The sequence below is a fragment of the Equus quagga genome, chromosome 4 (genome assembly GCF_021613505.1).
Source record: "Equus quagga isolate Etosha38 chromosome 4, UCLA_HA_Equagga_1.0, whole genome shotgun sequence".
NCBI lineage: Eukaryota > Metazoa > Chordata > Mammalia > Perissodactyla > Equidae > Equus > Equus quagga.
In genome coordinates this window covers 64,110,866-64,129,649 of record NC_060270.1, presented here as the reverse complement: position 1 = coordinate 64,129,649, position 18,784 = coordinate 64,110,866, and the positions used below count along the sequence as shown (strand labels likewise).

The 18,784-nt window shown below is 37.2% G+C and overlaps 1 protein-coding gene across 2 annotated transcripts in view; it reads left to right on the top strand.

The window, feature by feature from the left end:
• UGGT1 (UDP-glucose glycoprotein glucosyltransferase 1) overlaps window positions 1-18,784 on the top strand; it is a 114,529-nt gene that overhangs the window by 13,059 nt on the left and 82,686 nt on the right. For both annotated transcript variants that reach the window (XM_046658060.1, XM_046658059.1), the window contains exons 5-11: window positions 6,483-6,595; window positions 8,212-8,386; window positions 9,494-9,590; window positions 10,804-10,882; window positions 15,939-16,039; window positions 16,661-16,760; window positions 18,121-18,181. In XM_046658060.1, the coding sequence (XP_046514016.1) occupies window positions 6,483-6,595; window positions 8,212-8,386; window positions 9,494-9,590; window positions 10,804-10,882; window positions 15,939-16,039; window positions 16,661-16,760; window positions 18,121-18,181 (726 nt within the window). The remainder of the gene's footprint in view (window positions 1-6,482; window positions 6,596-8,211; window positions 8,387-9,493; window positions 9,591-10,803; window positions 10,883-15,938; window positions 16,040-16,660; window positions 16,761-18,120; window positions 18,182-18,784) is intronic.

Genomic DNA, 18,784 nt, shown 5'->3' with positions numbered 1-18,784 from the left:
GTACAGCGATTGTGTATTTGAGATAAAAGAAATGTTAATTTTAAAACCACTTTTTTATTATAAAACAGGTATAGAAAACTACCCACAAGAAGTATATAGTATAGTTAATTATTATAAAGCAAACACTCTTGTAATTTTCACCCAGGTCAAGAAACAGCCTAGCCAGGCGCCCAGGAAGTCCTTCGTGTGCTCTGTTCCCATCACAGCTGCCTCCCTCCTTCCTCCCACTTTCTCAGCTTCTGTTGGAATCACTTGCTGTGTTTCTTTATCATTTTATTGCCCAATAGTGTGTCTCCACACAATAGAGTTTAGTCTTGCCAGTTTTATAAAATTTGATAATTTTTCAGGGGTAGGTTCTCTTAATTTACAGGTTTTCCCTCCCTCCCTTTCTTTTCTGTTGAATGACTTGAACTGTTTGCCCGATACATTTTTTCGCAGTCTGTATTTTGTTGATCACACATTCATGATGCAGTTCAACTTCTTCCTCAGTCCTCCGTTCCCTGCAGATTGGCGACTGGATCTAGAGGCTTGATCAGAATTGCGTTGCATCCCTTTGGCAGGTCTGTAGGTGGTATTCTAGTCTTCCATGAGGAGGCACCTCATGTCCGGTTTCTTCTCCTTTTTGCTTTAGCAGCCATTACTGCTCTGTGCTTAATCCATTAATTCTTGGGAGTTGTGAAGTGGTGACTCTTTCTGTCATTTCTTTTTCGTCTGTTCTTGGAAGATGGATATAAGAGGCACGTATCCTCATCTGATGCTGTTTCCTGATACTGTTCACATAGGGAAGGCAGAGTACATGCTTGATTCTTTCCTTTTATTTACCAGAGGTTTCTGAATGAGTTTGATTCACTAGCATCCTTTTACTTTGACCATTTATTTTGGTTTGAACTTTTTTTTTATTGTGGTAAATATATATAAAATAAGTTGATCATCTTATCCATTTTTATGTGTACAGTTCATGGTATTAAGTACATTCATATTGTGCAATCACAGCCACCATCTATCTTCAGAATTCCTTCCATCTTGCAAAGCTGAAACTCTACTCCTCAAATAATAACTCCACATTCTCCTCTTCTCCCCCACAATTTCTGGCAACTACCATTCTACTTTCTATCTCTATGAATTTGCCCATTCTAGATACCTCATATAAGTGGAATCATACAATGTTTATCCTCTTGTGTCTGGCTTAGTTCACGTAGCATAATGTTTTTAAGGTTCATTAATGTTGTTGGTTTATCAGGATTTTGTTTCTTCTTATGGTTGAATAATATTCCATTGGCTGTATTTAACACATTTCGTTTATCCATTCATCTGTTGATGGACATTTGGATTGTTTCGGCCTTTTGGCTGTTGTGAATAATGCTGCTGTGGAACATTGGTATGCTACTATCTGGTTGCATCCCTGCTTTCAATTCTTTTGCATGTTTACATAGGAGTATGGATCATCTGGTAATCCTGTGTTAAACATTTTGAGGGGCCAGTGCCATGGTGTAGTGGTTGAGTTCATGCACTCCACTTCAGCAGCTCACGGTTCACAGGTTTGGATGCTGGGTGTGGACCTACACACTGCTCATCAAGCCATGCTGTGGCAGTGTCCCATATACAAAATAGGGGAAGATTGGCATGGATGTTAGCTCAGGGAGAATCTTCCTCACCAAAAAGAAAAGTAACATTTTGAGGAACTGACAAGCTCTTTTTCCATAGCAGCTGCACCATTTTATGTTCCCACCAGTAATGCACCAGGACTTCACTTTCTCCATATACTTTCCAACACTTGTTGTTTTCTGTGTTTTTTAGATAATGGCTATCCTCATGGGTGGGAAGTGTATTTTGTGGTTTTGGTTTTCATTTCTCTAGTGACCAATGATGTGGAGCATCCTTTCATGTGCTTATTGGATATCTGTATATCTTCTTTAGAGATATGTCTATTTAAGACCTTTACCCATTTTGGAATTAGATTATTTAGGTTTTTTTTGTTGTTGGGTTGTAGGAGTTCATTATACACTCTAGACATTAATCACTTATTAGATATGTGCTTTCCAAATGGTTTTCCCATTCGGTGGGTTGCGTTTCACTCTGTTTATGGCGTCCTTTTTTTTTTTTTTCCTGCTTTTTCTCACTAAATCCCCCCAGTACATAGTTGTATATTTTAGTTGTGGGTCCTTCTAGTTGTGGCATGTGGGACACTGCCTCAGCGTGGCCTGATGAGCGGTGCCATGTCTGCGCCCAGGATCCGAACCAGCAAAACCCTGGGCCGCTGAAGTGGAGCATGCAAACTTCACCACTTGGCCGTGGGGCCGGCCCCTATAGTGTCTGTTGCTACACAAAAGTTTTTAATTTTGATGAAGTCCCATTTATCTAGTTTTCCTTTGTTGCCTGTCCTTTTGGTGTCATATCCAAGAAATCATTGCCAAATTTGATGTGATGAAGCCCTATGTTTTCTTCCAAGAGCTCTATAGTTATAATATTAGCTTTTAAGTTCAGCTCTCTGATCATTTTGAATTAATGTTTGAATGCAGTGTAAAATAAGAGTCCAACGTTGTTCTTTTCCGTGTGCATATCCAGTTTTCCCAGCACCATTTGTTGAAAGACTGTCCTTTCTCCATTTGGTCTTGGCACCCTTGTTCAAAATCAATTGATTATATATGTGAGGATTTATTTCTGGGCTCTCTATTCTATTCTGTTGGTTTGTCTTTCTCTCTTTGTGACAGGACCACACTGTTTTGCTTGCTGTAGCTTTATCCTAAGTTTGGAAATCAGAAAGAATGAGTCTTCTATCCACTTCTTTTGATGCCACCCTAGTAGTCTTTGATTGCTTCCTTGCTATCTGGTATAATAAAAAGTTTCAAGTTCATTTTGTACATCTCTGACCCTAGATTTGTGTTCAACTATTTTGCTAAGAGGCTCATTAAAGTGTTTCTTTTTTGGTGGGGAATGGTATTTTAAGAGCACGATCTAGGCACTAGGGATATTCATTGCTAATGGGTTCGTCTTTGTTCTTATGCCTTTTAAGCAGGCAGAGATAGGAAAAGACTACATATATGTCTAAAGACAAAATATATAAAGCTACGTAAAGATGAAATACTTTGTGAGTTCATGCTGAGATTTTCAATTCAAATTAAGGACTACTTTGTTACCTGTATATCGCTTTTCTTGCACATTGAGAATCTTAGTTCTCAAGGATATAAGGGATGATCGACTCTCATGATTACTCATTTGTTTTATCCATGTTGCATATACAGTAGCGTTAAAGACAATAGTCATCCTATTGCCACAATTGTATTTATTGAAAACAGTTAAAAAGTTTTCTTTTGGCCTAGTGATCCCCATTCTCCCTCCCCCCATTTAAAAAAATGAGTGTATTCTACCTAGAGTATAGATGTTTCATATTATATTATATCCCTTTTAACCCTCATTTTGTCTTAGTTCTACAAAAACTTTATATCTATAATGCTCACCACTTGTCCTTTTGCCAAATGTCTGTAGTCAGTGGGCTTTTTTGACACGTGCATATTGGTAGATTCCTCAGAAAGGGCTCATGGGAACAGTATTTCCTCAGTTTTTGATTGATTATTTAACATTCTGGGTATAAAATCCTTGGTTCGTATTTTCTTTCCTTGACTATTTTAAACATATTATTTCATTTCCTTTCAGCATGAATCTTCCTGTAGAAAGTGTGATAATATAATTTTCTTTCCCTTCAAAGTCTCTTGCCCTTTTTGTCTAGAGGCTCAAAGGAGTTTTTCTTTTTCTTTAAAGTCAGAATTTACTAGAATGTAGTTTAGCAGTGATTGTTGTGGGTCAGTATTTTCAGATATGCAGTATGTTCTTTTAATATAGCGTTTCAAACCATTTTTTATTTCAGGAAACTTTTCTTAAAAACTGATTATAATTTGTTCTTTTCTCTTGTTTGGAATTCATATCACCTGTATGTTGAATTTTCTTTGCCTAGCTTCATTATTTCTCACTTTCTCTTGAATCTGTTTTCTTTATTTTTGATTTTTAAATGTTTCTTGTTTTCACCTTCTGTTTCTCCTAAGTCATTCCTTATTACGTTTGCTTTTGTGCTCAATCTAGTTTAGTCTTTATTTCTAAAGTATTTTTCTTTTACTTCTAATTTTTCCTTGAGTCCATCACCTCATTTCTGAGTTTCTCTAATTCTGACTTAGGTTATTGCGTATGTCTTGTACAATTTCCTTAATGTATTTTAGTTTGTTTGAAATAACAGGTTACATTTTTATCTGTCTTCTAGCTGTATATTTCTGGCATGGTTTTATTGACTGTACCTGTGCTGTCCAATATGGTAGCCAATAGCCATGTGTAGCTATTTAAATTTAAACCAATTAAAATTAAACGAAATAAAAAATTTAGTTCTTCTGTTGGATTAGCCACATTTCAAGTGCTTGATAGTCACCTGTATCAAGTGGCTACCATATTGACCAGTGCAGATACAGAATGTTTCTCTCATTGGAGAAATTTCTCTTGTCCAGTGTGCATCTGTAAGAATAAGGGTGTTATTCTGTTCCCTGCCCCCTCTTTCCCAGTAGCTTTGTATAGGATTTGACATTGAGACTTTTTGCTCATTTTGATGTGAAATTTGTTTTTCTTAACTTTTAGAGGTTGACATGGCGCCTTCTTCTGTTGCTTTTATGTAATGTTAAAAAATGCAGTGGCTTGGGCCTGGCCCCATGGTGTAGTGCTTAAGTTCAGTGTGTTCCACTTCAGTGACCCGGGTTCATGGGTTTGGACCCCGGGTGTGGACCTACCACCCTTTCCCAGCCATGCTGTGGCAGTGACCTGCATATAAAGTAGAAGAAGATTGGCATAGATGTTAGCTCAGGGCTAAACTTCCTCAGCAAAAAAAATGTGGTGGCTTGGTTTTTGAGATTTCCTGACTGTTTTCTTCTGCACTTTTATTTGGACTTTCTCTTTCATTTTCCGGATATCTCTGTCCTACTCAAGTTTTATTTCACCCTCAGCAGTTTCTCCCTAGAGTGGGGCCCTGTCCTAGAAGGAGGTCTGGCTTATGAGCTTTGAGAGTTCAGACTGCTAGACTGCTCCAATGCCTGTGAACTCTACTGTTGATTCCTTGTGCTCACCTGGTATGAGACTGAACAAAACCCATTGGCCCCCATACTTTCCAGTGAATACCTGGGCTGTTTTGGGGTTTTCTTGTTTTTAGGATCATCAGAATCTCTGTTGTTTCCCTCTTCTTCCTTCTCCATGACCTCTGATAACTGCAGATCTTGTTTAAGTTTTGTATCCTGGGGATTTCCTTTCACCTAGTTTTGTCATCAGTGTGGTTCATTGGTTTCTGTTTTTGCTGTCTGGTTGCTCTGTTTTTATAGAGAACTTGGGGAGATTGAAAAACTATGCTGCCTCTTGCCATCTGTGTGGAATTTTTATTACTTTTTATAAGTGTGATACTGTTATTATGTTTTTTGAAAAAGCTCTATTTTTTATTGAGACACACAAACTTTACAAATGAAATGAAATGTTATTTGGAATTTATGTCACAATAATCTAATAGAGTGTGGTAGAAAGGTAGATGGAATAAGATTGGCTGTGAGTTGGGAATTATTGAAGCTGGGTCACGGATACGTGGGGATTTATTATACTATTATTTCTTCTTTTTTGTGTGTTTGTAAGTTTTATAATAATTTCCAAAAATTGAAGAATGTAGTGAAAAGTTTTAGTATCAATTTTTCATTGCAAGCTTTCCATTTCTCCCCTTCTTTTCTTGATTATTTGTATTCCATCTCTAGAAAAGGACACTTTAATTTGACTATGTTATGTGAATGACGTGAGTGCGTATACGAGTGCTTATCCTTCTGTCCTTCCTTTCCCATCTCATTATACTCCCTCTTCTCAGTGTGCCTCTCGTGCAGGCTACAGATTGACTCGTTGCATTACGCCTTGGTGTTAATGCATTTCACTGTAAACGGAAACTCACGTCTCATTCAGCCCTTCCCTTGATTGTCTTAGTGTGCTCCTTACATAATTTTACCTTTCCATCTACACTATTTTTTTTAGGCCCAGTTGTTATTTTGTATTCTATGTCATTCTTCCTATTTCAGTGAGGGGCTTCATGTTAATTTCATATTGTACTTAATTAGAACTGCTTCCTTATACTTTGGCACTGAAACTTGACATTTGTGAGCTTAGTTTTCTACAAGGTACATGCTGCATTCCTTGGATATCTTTTGATATCTTCTGAGATAGAATTTTAAAGTTCTGTATTTGGGATGATAGTAACACCTGCTTCATGGGGTGATGTTAGGAGGAACTAGATGAAATAATACAAGGAAAGCAGTGACACCTAAAGCTCTCACATTCTGTCACATAATGGGTGTTCAGTAGACGTTAATTTTTGCTTTTATTGATACTGTTTTATCATTTTATTATGTATTTAGAATATTTATGTATTTATCTTGCCTTTGCTTAGAAATTATTGTAAAAATGTCTTGTGTATTATATCACAGATAGCAGCTGATGAACCTCCACCAGAGGGATGTAATTCGTTCTTTTCAGTGCATGGGAAGAAGACTTGTGATTTTGATGCCCTTGAGACCCTTCTCCCAACAGCGTCTGAAAGGTGGATTATGGGTTTCTTTAGAAGTGTCTTGTGCTCATCGTGCTTTCTTCTGTATCAAGTGCACCTTCTGATCTTTCTTAGGGGTTTTGGAGTCTGTAGGTATAGTAGTTTAGAGTACGGATTCTGGAACTAGACTGACTACATTTGAATCCCAGCTCCATCCCTTAAAATAGTTTTGTGAACTTAAGCAGATTACTTTTGTGATCTCATTGCAAAATGGAGATAATAAGAGTACTTAATACTGCTGTTATTATTGAGTAAGGACTATGTCTGAGATTACATAGGCTTTGTCATCAGCTTAGTAAAGGAAACTGTTAAAGCCAGTGCCTGAAGTAATGATATTGATGATAATCTCTCGGGATATTATTAATTTCAGACAAAAGAGACTATTTAAAAGATAATTGCAAGCTTAATTTGAATATTAAATTGGTAATTAATGAGCTGACTCTTTTGCTTAAGGTAGGTTTCCTGTGGTTGACAGATATAATCAGTACTTTTGCTGTCTGCCTGGGGCACTAACCCCTTTGTACCACCTCTGGCTCTGTTATAAATGGGATGGTGGTGGTGTCTCTCAGTGCTGCTCTCCCGGATTGGACGGGTGTTTCAGGTGGGGGGCTTCTTCTGTAGTGAGACTGTCTACCCAACACTTGTTCTCTGCTCCCAGATGGCATGAGTGCTTCCTACTTAGGGTGACAACCGGAAAGCACAGTGCACGTTCCAGCCATCTCGGGCTGTAGGTGTGAGCATTCAAAAATGGCTGCATGGTAAAGGAGTGCTCCCTTGGGGAAAACAAAATTGATTGATTTAAAGAATTGTTTGTTTAATCTGTTACAACAATAATATAGACCTTTATAAAGAAAAGAGTGATAGTGTCTCCTCTTCTGAGAGGTGGTTAAGTGTTTTTAATGGTTTGGCATATATCATTTTAGACTTTTTTCTGTGGTTACAAGTAGGTTTATTTTACAAGAGGCACCTTCCCTTTAGTACGTGTAGGTGTACCTCAGTGGGAGGGGTTGGTAGGTCATAAAGTCTGTGCATTAGGATCTATTCATATCTTGATGCCATTCTGAGAAAATTTTTGGTGGCGGGGAAGTTTTAAAATTTATGAGGAAAACTTGAATGTTAAATCTAATAGTACGAAGATCATAGTATAAAAATGATAGAGGAGGGGCATGCTGTATTGGCAAGTTATATGCTTCCAGTCATCGTCTGCTTTTTTGCATTATTTGTACTTATGTTTTCAGATAAAAGGATAATTATATTATATTCCTGTGGTAGAATAATTTACTAAAGCTTTAGTACTATGAGATCTGGATGTGTATCCTTTTTCTGTTTTTTTCTCCTTTCTCCAGTAATGGGTAACAATTATTAATCAAAGTCTGTATTTTATAGTTAGTATTTATATAATATCCTTTTATTATTTTTAATTATGAACAAATAAGACCCATATCTGACAATATTCTTACTAAAATTTTTTTAAGGTGGTGATGCTCTTTATATTAAGATGCTTACAATCTTTGCTTGAATTATCATGGCTATAGCTACATTTTGTACTGTTTTTCATGTTTAAAAACTTTTTGAAGTTTACATTCTAAGCTTTTATTATTTCTTTTCAGACCCAAACCTTTATTGTTCAAAGGAGATCACAGATATCCCTCATCTAACCCTGAAAGCCCAGTGGTGATTTTCTACTCTGAGATTGGCTATGAGGAATTTTATAATTTCCACCGCCAACTTACATCAAAAAGCAGTGCAGGCAAAATCAATTACGTATTCAGACATTATGTATCTGTAAGTATTGACTTATTTATAGCTGCTTTAAATATTAATTTGCCCAGCATGACTAGCACATAAGCTGATAATTTCCCCCCTTACAAAATTATTTGAACTACTTTCTGAGAAGAGTAGTGCTTTCATCAGATCTGTTATTTGCACATAGGAGGTACTTTGCTTGCCTTTCTGAAGAGATCTAAAACAATCATTTTTAAAAAAATGGCTTAATAAAGTTTACATTCTATTTCAAAATGAATGATGTAAATTATATTTAATTTGGTCCAGATTTAATATGGTCATCATCCTATGGAACTGGGTCTTGAGTTCAGTTCCTTTCCAGCCCTTTTTTTTCTTTTTGGAATCTTTTCATTTAGTGGAAGGGGGAGGATTTCTAAGGAGGTAAAGTGAGGCAGAATTGATGTAAAATTAAGCTTTTAAAACCTAGGTAGCATTTAACATTTAAAATATTCATGTGTAAATATGGTTAGCCTTTAAAGTTTCTGTGTCATCATAAGCTTAGTAAATACTGGATCCTAAGTCTATGCAAATAAAGTAAAAATTTTAAATGGAAATGTGTATGAGCAGAAACAGATTTACCAATATCCAGTTTTGGGCAACTGCCATCCTTCCTCCTGCCCTCCAGGCTCTGTTGCTGGTGTTAAAGATTAAAATGTCTAAAGGGCCATCCTTGTTCAGGATGGTGGTAAGTCTGTGACATTTGGTTAACCCGAACCCTACCTGAAGACATTTACATTCAATAGAAATGTACACACACACTCATTTACACACATGGTCCCAACCAAGCACTCTGGGTTTGAAACCTCACCGGTTCTCAACCCTGCTATGTAGGCTCTGGAACAGCTTTTTCTCTTGTTCTGTTTCTTCCCATAGTTTGGTTGTCTTTGCCTTTTCCACTGTTCCTTCATCCGGTGTTGCTTCCACCTTGGAATTCCTGTTCTCATACTTGTGTCAGGCTACAAACCTAGGGGAGGCTAGGATTCCCGTGGAAGTTTGTGTATTTTGAGTGTGTAACCCTAGGTGATGGCTGTGCCACATTAACATGGCTGTGTTCTGTACCATTATACGGTGATGGTGGTGATGGTGGAATACTTGTTCTGCTTCCAGAATCCCAGGAAGGAGCCTGTCTACCTCTCCGGCTATGGTGTGGAATTAGCCATTAAGAGCACTGAGTACAAAGCCAAGGATGATACTCAGGTGAAAGGTGAATTTGTAAATTAAGACCACTGTGTTTTCTTTAAATAGGAGTTAAAGGGGAATTTGTTTTTTTAATGGAAAAGAATAGACTGAGGAGTATGATGAATCCGTGTTTGAATCCAGGTTCTGTTACATCTGAGTTGGGTGATGTTAAGCAGATTAGCCAGGTCCCAATTTTTTTCTCTGTAAGGTACAGATAATGATATATTGCCTCTTCAAGTATTTGTGAGGAGAAAATAAAATGTATATGTGAAGAATTTAGCATAGTTGTTTGCACAGAAAAAGTTCGTTAAGTAGTAGCTGTTGTTATTGGTGACATCTAGGTCACAAACAGCCATTAATTTGTGACCCACTCTGAAATCTTAAACTATCCTATAATTAATGAACAATTTCGTGTTTTCTATTATTTTTTGTACTTGGAACAATTTACTATGGATACTTCATGTTGTAATACTCTAGGGTTTTGAATTTTATTATTTCTATCCCAAGTTTTATCTGTAGTCCTTTTATTTCTTTTGAGCTCATTTTAAAGATAAAAATGATTGGTGTGGCTACATGGAAGGTAGCCTAAATGCCTCATCATTCTGTTTGTAGTAATTATATTTAGGGTTAAGTTGCCTCCTTGCAACTTCTTCAGAACTTTGATATTGAAAAATCCATTGTTCACAATTTTAAAGGTATTAATTTAGAAATTTTCAACATGTAAAATTTTCCAAAGTCTAAGGGAAAAATGTATTCTTACCTTATCCAGGAACACAGGATATATTAAAAACATTTGTTCTGGGGCCAGCCCAGTGACGTAGTGGTTAAGTTTGCATGCTCGACTTTGGTAGCCTAGGGTTCACAGGTTTGGATCCTGGGCGTAGACCTATACACTGCTCATCAAGCCATGCTGTGGTGGCATCTCACATACAAAAAATAGGGAAAGACTGGCACAGATGTTAGCTCAGGGTGAATCTTCCTCAAGCAAGAGGAAGATTGGCAACAGATGTTAGCTCAGGGCCAATCTTCCTTACCAAAAAGAAAGCAAAACAAAAAAAATTTATTCTGTCTGTTTGTTACCATGGCAAAATGTTAATTTGAGGTAGTCAACATTTCAAATGGTACTATAATTTCAGGTGTTTCTAATTTTTTTTACATTATTCAAATTTTATGAAGTTGATAAAATTTTTATTTCTAATCTGAGTAAATTTAGTCATGTATTTGCTGTGCTTTTATAGGAACTGAGGTAAACACCACAGTGATTGGTGAAAATGATCCTATTGATGAAGTTCAAGGATTTCTCTTTGGAAAATTACGGTACGTGTATTCCTTTGGGAAATGGTCTTATTCTCTTTAAACTTCCATGCTTCCTTGAATTGTAAGCATTGTCTTTCTCATTACTGTCTGAGTTGCAGGCCTCCCAACAGTTCTTTACAAATGTAATCTGATATGAAGAGGTTGCCACTTAGTTTATAGTACAGTTTCTGATTTCCAGTCATTCTGAACATTCTTAGTGATACCATAGCTGCCTGCATATGGCTTAAATTGATTTCTTTCTCTGGGCCTTACAGTTCATGGCATAGGGTTACGTGCCATTTTTTGATTCACGTAATAGGAGAAATCTAATTGTTTCACTCAATTTTTTTTCTGGAGAAATTCAGTGTATAAGTTGGAAAGATCATAGCTATTTATTTATGCTAAACATAGTCTGAAAAAATGCAAAAGAGGTATAGTAGATTTTATAAATGTTAGGTTGAAATACATTTTCTTAGAATTTGTCTTATATGACAGAGGATAGAAAATTTTTTGAAGGAAATTTCATAACCATTTTATTAAAGCAGTGTAGAAAATATTTTTCTTTTTTCTTTTTTTGTTGAGGCAATGTTGGTTTATACATTGTATAGGTTTCAGGTGTGCATCGTTATCGTTTGACTTCTGTATACACTACATCATGTTCCCACCAAAAGTCGTTTCCGTCTGTCACTGTGCAAATGATCCCCTTTACCCAGTTTGCCTTCCTCCAACCCTCTTTCTCCTCTGCTAACTACCAGTCTGTTTTCTGTGTCAGTGTGGTTCTTTATTTTCCTCATATGAGTGAGATCATATGGTATTTGTCTTTCTCCCCCAGACTTACTTCACTTAGCATAATACCCTCAAGGTGCATCCATGTTGTTGTGAATGGCATGATTTTGTGTTTTTGTTTTTTTATGGCTGAGTAATATTCCATTGTGTATATACACCACTTCTTTTTTGGGGGGAGGCAGATTGGCCCTGAGCTAACATCTGTTGCCAGTCTTCCTCTTTTTGCTGAGGAAGATTGGCTCTGAGCTAACATCTGTGCCCATCTTCCTCTATTTTGTATATGGGATGCCACCACAGCATGGCTTGAGGAGTGGTAAGTAGGTCTGTGCAAGGGATCCAAACCTGTGAACTCCAGGCCGCTGAAGCGGAGCATGCAAACCCAGCCACTACACCACCAGGCCAGCTGCACATCTTCTTTATCCATTCTTCTGTTGATGGGCACTTAGGTTGTTTCCAAGTCTTGGCTGTTGTGAATAATGCTGCAACGAACATATGGGTACATACATCTTTATGCATTCATGTTTTTTAAATTCTTTGGATAAATACCCAGAAGTGGAGTAGCTGGGTCATATGGTATTTCTATTTTAACATTTTTTTGTTTGTGTGAGGAAGATTCACTCTGAGCTAACATCTGTTGCCAATCCTCCTGTTATTCTGTTTGAGGAAGATGAGCACTGAGCTAACATCTGTGCCAGTCTTCCTCTATTTTATTTTATTTTATTTATTTATTTTTTTTTAAAGATTTTATTTTTTTTTCCTTTTTCTCCCCAAAGCCCCCCAGTACATAGTTGTATACTTCGTTGTGGGTACTTCTAGTTGTGGCATATGGGACGCTGCCTCAGCGTGGTTTCATGAGCAGTGCCATGTCCGCGCCCAGGATTCGAACCAACGAAACACTGGGCTGCCTGCAGCGGAGCCCGCGAACTTAACCACTCGGCCACGGGGCCAGCCCCTATTTTATTTTTTTTGTGTGTGGGTTGCCTCCACAGCATGGCTGATGAGTGGAGTAGGACCATGCCCAGCATCTGAACCCATGAACCCAGGCTGCTGAAGCAGAGTGTGTGGAATTTCAACCTCTCAGCCCTGGGGCCAGCCCGACTATTTTAATTCTTTGAGGACCCTCCATACTGTTTTCCACAGTGGGTGCACCAGTTTACATTCCCATCAGCAGTGTACGAGGGTTCCTTTTTCTCCACATCCTCTCCAACACTTGATATTTTTTGTTTTTAATAGTAGCCATTCTGATGGGCATGAGATGATATCTCATTGTGGTTTTGATTTGCAGTCCTGTAATAATTAGTGATGCTGAACATCTTTTCATTTGCCTGTTGGCCATCTGTATATCTTCTTTGGAAAAATGTCTGTTCAGATCCTCTGCCCATTTTTTAATTGGGTTGTTTGTCTTTTTGTTGTTGAGTTGTATGAGTTCTTTATATATTTTGGAGATTAACCTCTTATCGGATGTAGTGTTTGCAGATATCTTCACCCAGTTGTTAGGTTGTCTTTTCATTTTGTTAATTATTTTTGCCATGCGGAAGTTTTTAGTTTAATGTAGTCCCATTTGTTTATTTTTTCTCTTGTTTCCCCTGCCTAAGGAGACATGTTCAAAAAGCTAATGCTAAGACTGATATCGAAGAATGTACTGCCTATGTTTTCTTCTACGAATTTTATGGTTTCAGGTCTTACATTCAAGTCTTTAATCCATTTTGAGTTAATTTTTGTGTATGGTGTAAGATAATGGTCTACTTTCATTCTTTTGCATGGGGCTGTCCAGTTTTCCCAACACCATTTACTGAAGAGACTTTCCTTTCTCCATTGTTTGTTCTTGGCTCCCTTGTTGGAGATTAGCTGTCCCTAGATGAGTGGTTTGTTTCTGGGCTCTCAGTTCTGCTCCATTGATCTGTGTGTGTTTTTGTGCCGGTACCATGCTGTTTTGATTACTGTAGCTTTGTAGTCTGCTTTGATATCAGGGAGTGGGATGCCTCCAGAATGGTTGTTTTTTCTCAGGATTGCTTTGGCCATTTGGGGTCTTTTGTTGTTCCATATAAATTTTAGGATCCTTTGTTCTATATCTGTGAAAAATGTCATTGGGATTTTGATGGGGATTGCATTAAATCTATAGATTGCTTTAGATAGTATGGACATTTTGCTTTAATTCTTCCAATTCATGAGCACCGAATATTTTTCTTTTCCTGTGTCGTCTTTGATTTCTTTCAGTAAGGTCTTACAGTTCTTGGTGTACAGGTCTTTCACCTCCTTGGTTAAATTTATTCCTAGATAATTTATTCATTTTGTTGCAATTGTAAATGAGATTTTCTTGGTTTCTCTTTCTGCTAATTTGTTGTTAGGGTATAGAAATGCAGCTGATATTTGTATGTTGATTTTGTATGCACAACTTTGCTATATTCATTGATTATTTCTTACAGTTTTTTGGTGGATTCTTTAGGGTTTTCTTTATAAAGAAATCATGTCATCCACAAATAGTGACAGTGTCACTTCTTCCTTTCCAATTTGGGTGCCTTTTATTTCTTTTTCTTACCTAATTACTCTGGCTGGGACTTGGGCTACTATGTTGAATAAGACTGGTGAGAGTGGGCCTCCTTGTCTTATTTCTTTTCTTAGAGGAATAACTTTAGTTTTTCACTATTGAGTGTGATGTTGGCTGTGGGTTTCTCATTTGTGGCCTCTATTATGTTGAGATACTTTCCTTCTATGCTCATTTTATTCAGAGTTTTTATCATAAATAGCTGTTGAATCTCGCCAAATGCTTTAAAAGGATTGTACACTATGAGTAAGTGGGATATCTCTCAGGGATGCAAGGATGGTTCAGCCTCCACAAATCAATCAGTATGATACATCACATTAACAAAATGAAGAATAAAAATCATATGATCCTAGAATTTTATAGCTAAAATTTTCCTTAGTAGTTATTTTAAATGTTGCAGTTATTTCTGATATGACTTGATAATTGTTCAGAGCCCTGAATTCTGCTTCATCTGGAAATCTTAATTAGGACATGTACAGTGTGCTTTTTTTTTTAAGCAGGGATCACAGAGAAAGAGTGTGTGTAGGCTCAGCTTCAGATGCTTCAGCTTTAACCCTTGGCCGAGTGAAATGACTAACTAGACTAAGAGTTGGCAGCGATGACTTAGTTCGTGTGGAATTACTGTGGCTCTGTTGAGTTCGTTGTATGCATATGTACATTTCCTCGTGTTTAACGTCGGTTTTGGCCTCATTCCTGTGCAGTCAGTTTCCATTTTTATTGGGCCCAGGTTTCCAGAATCCCTTTCATATTCATGTTTCTTACGTTTGTTTTTGGATAGGATGATGATTTCATGTATTTACAGCACAAAGGGAATATGTGGAATATTAAAGACTTTTGCGGGGGACATTCAGAATAGTTATTTAGCTATCTAAAGTAATTGGACCATTTTTTGATATTCTTATCATGGACAAGAGTTTTAGTAACTGATTAGAAATGGTTTGGTTGGAAGGTGAAGGGCCTGAGTAAATATTTTACTTTCTGCGTATTGCATTTAAGAAATTTTGAGTTTCTAACATTTAAAAGAATAGAATTTCTTTACCAACCATCCGTCTGTCTGATCTGGATGATATATCTCTGCCTCTGATGACTTCTGTCTTAGTGGCTTTAGAAAAAATGCACTATGTTTTAAGATAAAACTAAACAAAACTCAATAATCTTGGTTAACTTGAATTGTATTTGTGTAACTAAAGGATTTATGAGCGTGTAGCTGACACAAATTCATTTTGGGACTGGCAGCAATGTATTTCCAATTTTATTTTGAGAAATTAAACAGATTCAGAAAAGTATGGAGAGCAATATAACATACCCATGTACCCACCAGCTAGAATTGATTGTTGCTATCGTACTTGCTTTTCTGTACTGAAGAACTATCAAGTTTTTCCCCTCCACATATGTCTTCTTTTTCTTGAAAACGGAAACGAGGTGAATAAAACACCAGCAGTGGAATTGAAATCCCCTTTGTTCCCTGCTCTTAGTCCCGCTCCTCACCCTTCCCCCGATATAGAGAATCACTTTCGTAGTGATTCATTTTTAATCTGTGAATTTTATGGTTTTTAAGCTCAGTTATAGTTTTCTATATTAACTTATTTTTTAAGAATATCAATTATACTTTAATTTTTATCCTATATTGTAGAAGTTTTCCTATGGCTAAGGGAAAAATCATGAAGATGAAGTTGGAGCCAACTCCTAAGTGTGCTTTGAGAAAGAAAAGAGGCATGAAAAGGATTGATTTTATGTTTCTTTCAGAGACCTGCACCCTGCCCTGAAGGAGCAGTTGAAAGAACTCAGAAAGCATCTTGTGGAGAGCACCAATGAAATGGCACCTTTAAAAGTCTGGCAATTGCAAGGTAATAGCCACGCAGAGGAATCACTGGCCTACTCTTTTTGACTAAATTTTATAGTATTAAAAAATGTCAGATTTGAATTTAGTTGTATTTATTCATGTAATTTTGAGGGTACCACGGATTTTTACGATAGTGGTTAATTATGATTAATCAGAAAAGAAAGTCATTTTGTAGACAGATAACACTGTGCAGAAGTAATGTGTGTAAATGGCTGTCAGATCTTAGTCTTAGTGTTTATGTTTCTATATGTATACATTTATTGTACGATGTATCTGTCGAATGTTAAAGGCATGTCTGTACAGCAAGATGTATGTGTGCTTTTCTGGTTCGGAGAACTCTTTATCAGTTTTCTCCTAATGTAAGTTACTAAAATCTCTGCTGTGCTTTGTGGTGTGTTGTAAGTTCGGAAGGAGGAACAGCATGCAGGTGGATCAGAGCAGGGCTACAGTGAACACTCTAGGGATCTGTGAAGTGAATAGAACCTGGAATTAAACCATGGGCACGCTCTGAAGTGTGCAGTGTGGAGCATTTTTCAGTACCAAGAAGCTAGCGGGAAATAAATGTGGTTCTGTTTCTCATTACCTTCGATTAATACACTTCAAATTGTGTTTGGCGTTGTTGCAGATCTCAGTTTCCAGACGGCTGCCCGCATCTTGGCTGCTCCTGTTGAGTTAGCTCTGGTGATCATGAAGGACCTTAGTCAAAATTTTCCTACCAAAGCCAGGTAACAGAGAGTACTCAGGCTTTGAGACGTTCTCCTTAGCATATACCTAATTATCTTCATGTTCACATGCAAAATGAAGCAGTTAAAATACGGAAATACTTAGAAAATTAAAGCTCTGTTACTACCAGCACCACACTGCTAATGGTGCTGTCTTTCTGAGAAGGCGTCAAGAACCTGGCATTGTGTGGTCGAAGGGGCCATCCGGGTGGTGTTCTTGGCACTGCCACTTGATGGCTATGTGAACTGTGCAAATAAACCATCTCTCTTTACCTCGCTTTCCTCAGTAGTAAGATGGAAATAACAGCGCCTACCTTTTGGATTGAATGAGTTAACAAAATCTAACGTATGTGGGCGTAACTAATGCAGGGTCTCTGGACGACAGTGTTTTTCTTTCTGAAGAACTTCATAGATATCATCTTAATTAATCTGGATGAAATGAGTTATAAAGGTTGACTTGTTTTACAGTGACAGAATAAAATTTTGAATGCAGCTTTTTTGGTAATTGCTTTCTATTGTGTAGTGGTCCTCCACATCTCATAAATGCAAGGCAAAATTGTTTCAGAAGCCAAATTTTTAGAAACGAATACTTAAATGATTGTCAGTCTTTTTCTGAGTCCCTGAATAAGCTGTTTTGACTTTCTTTTTTGGGTGGGGGGCGGTGAGGAAGATTGGCTCTGAGCAAACATCTGTGCCAGTCTTCCTCTATTTTGTATGGGATGCCACCACAGTGTGGCATGATGAGCAGTGCTACGTCTGCACCCTGGATCCAAACCTGTGAACCCTGGGCTGCTGAAGTGGAGCGCAAGAACTTAACCACTGTGCCACTGGGCTGGCCCTGTTTTGACTTCTGACATGAGATGCTTTGTAAATAAATTTGTTTATTTGATGAGTCTTGGAAAATACTTCTTAGCCAGGACTTACAGATCATATAGTACATTTAGTCCAGCATGCTGTTGAAGATCTATATGCAGGATTCTGCATCCACTATGTGCACTTAAGGAGCATGAGCACTCTGTTGCCTTAATTTATGTAACATTATTCTTTAGTCCATAAGCTGTAGAGATCATATACAGGAATAGGGTTATATATATTCAACTAAGATATTAGAAATAACTGTACTTGCATTAAAATGTTGCTATTATTGCTACTTTTCCTTGATGTTGTATCTTGTAATAATAAAAAAATATACATTTGAGAGGAGAAATATATTTATCAATTGTAAAGCTTTCAGATTTTTTCCATTTAGTGTTTTTTTTGTAATTTATTCAGCAATATGTTGTTTCATACTTAAATATAGGAAAATTGAAGACATTTATATCAAATATTAAACTAAGCTCTGATAATGTTTTTGTTTCCTTAGAGCAATAACAAAAACAGCTGTGAGTTCAGAACTTAGAACTGAAGTGGAAGAGAATCAGAAGGTATTAACCAATGGAAAATAGTGGCCTTTCTGTTTTACATTGTAGCTTTAAAAATGAGGAAATCTGAGTTAAATCAGTGACATTTAACAGTTTGACTCTTCTTTTGTCAAAGATGGTGGTATTTTGATTCATTTTGTAATCTTTTTTATGTTTTTAATCAAAGTGGAATATGAATATAATTCAAAGTATCAAATGGTCCCACCTGTTTGTTTAGAAAAATGGTGTGCCAACATCTCATTCTCTGTTTTCCCCTTCCTGGAAGCATCTGCTTTCAGCTCTTAGCTGGGTCTTTTGGTGTTTGTCTTCAAACTTGTAGCAAGCTTAAATTGGCACTTTTTTACAGTTTCAGAGCTTATGTATTGGCCTCCTACCACAGGTGTGAGGTTTCACTTTCTTTCATTGCCCTCCTGCCATGTCTGGCACTACTCCGTGTTGGCACTTTCCCAATCTCTCCACCTTCCCTGAACTTTTGTCATGATTTCTATCCATTTTTGGTCTCCACTCTGGGCTCGTTGTTCTTTGTGTCTAGTGCATACCAGTTATCCTGGGAGCTTCCTTTCACCTCTTTGGTTGGATCTCCTAGTTTGTGGATTCCACGTTGTC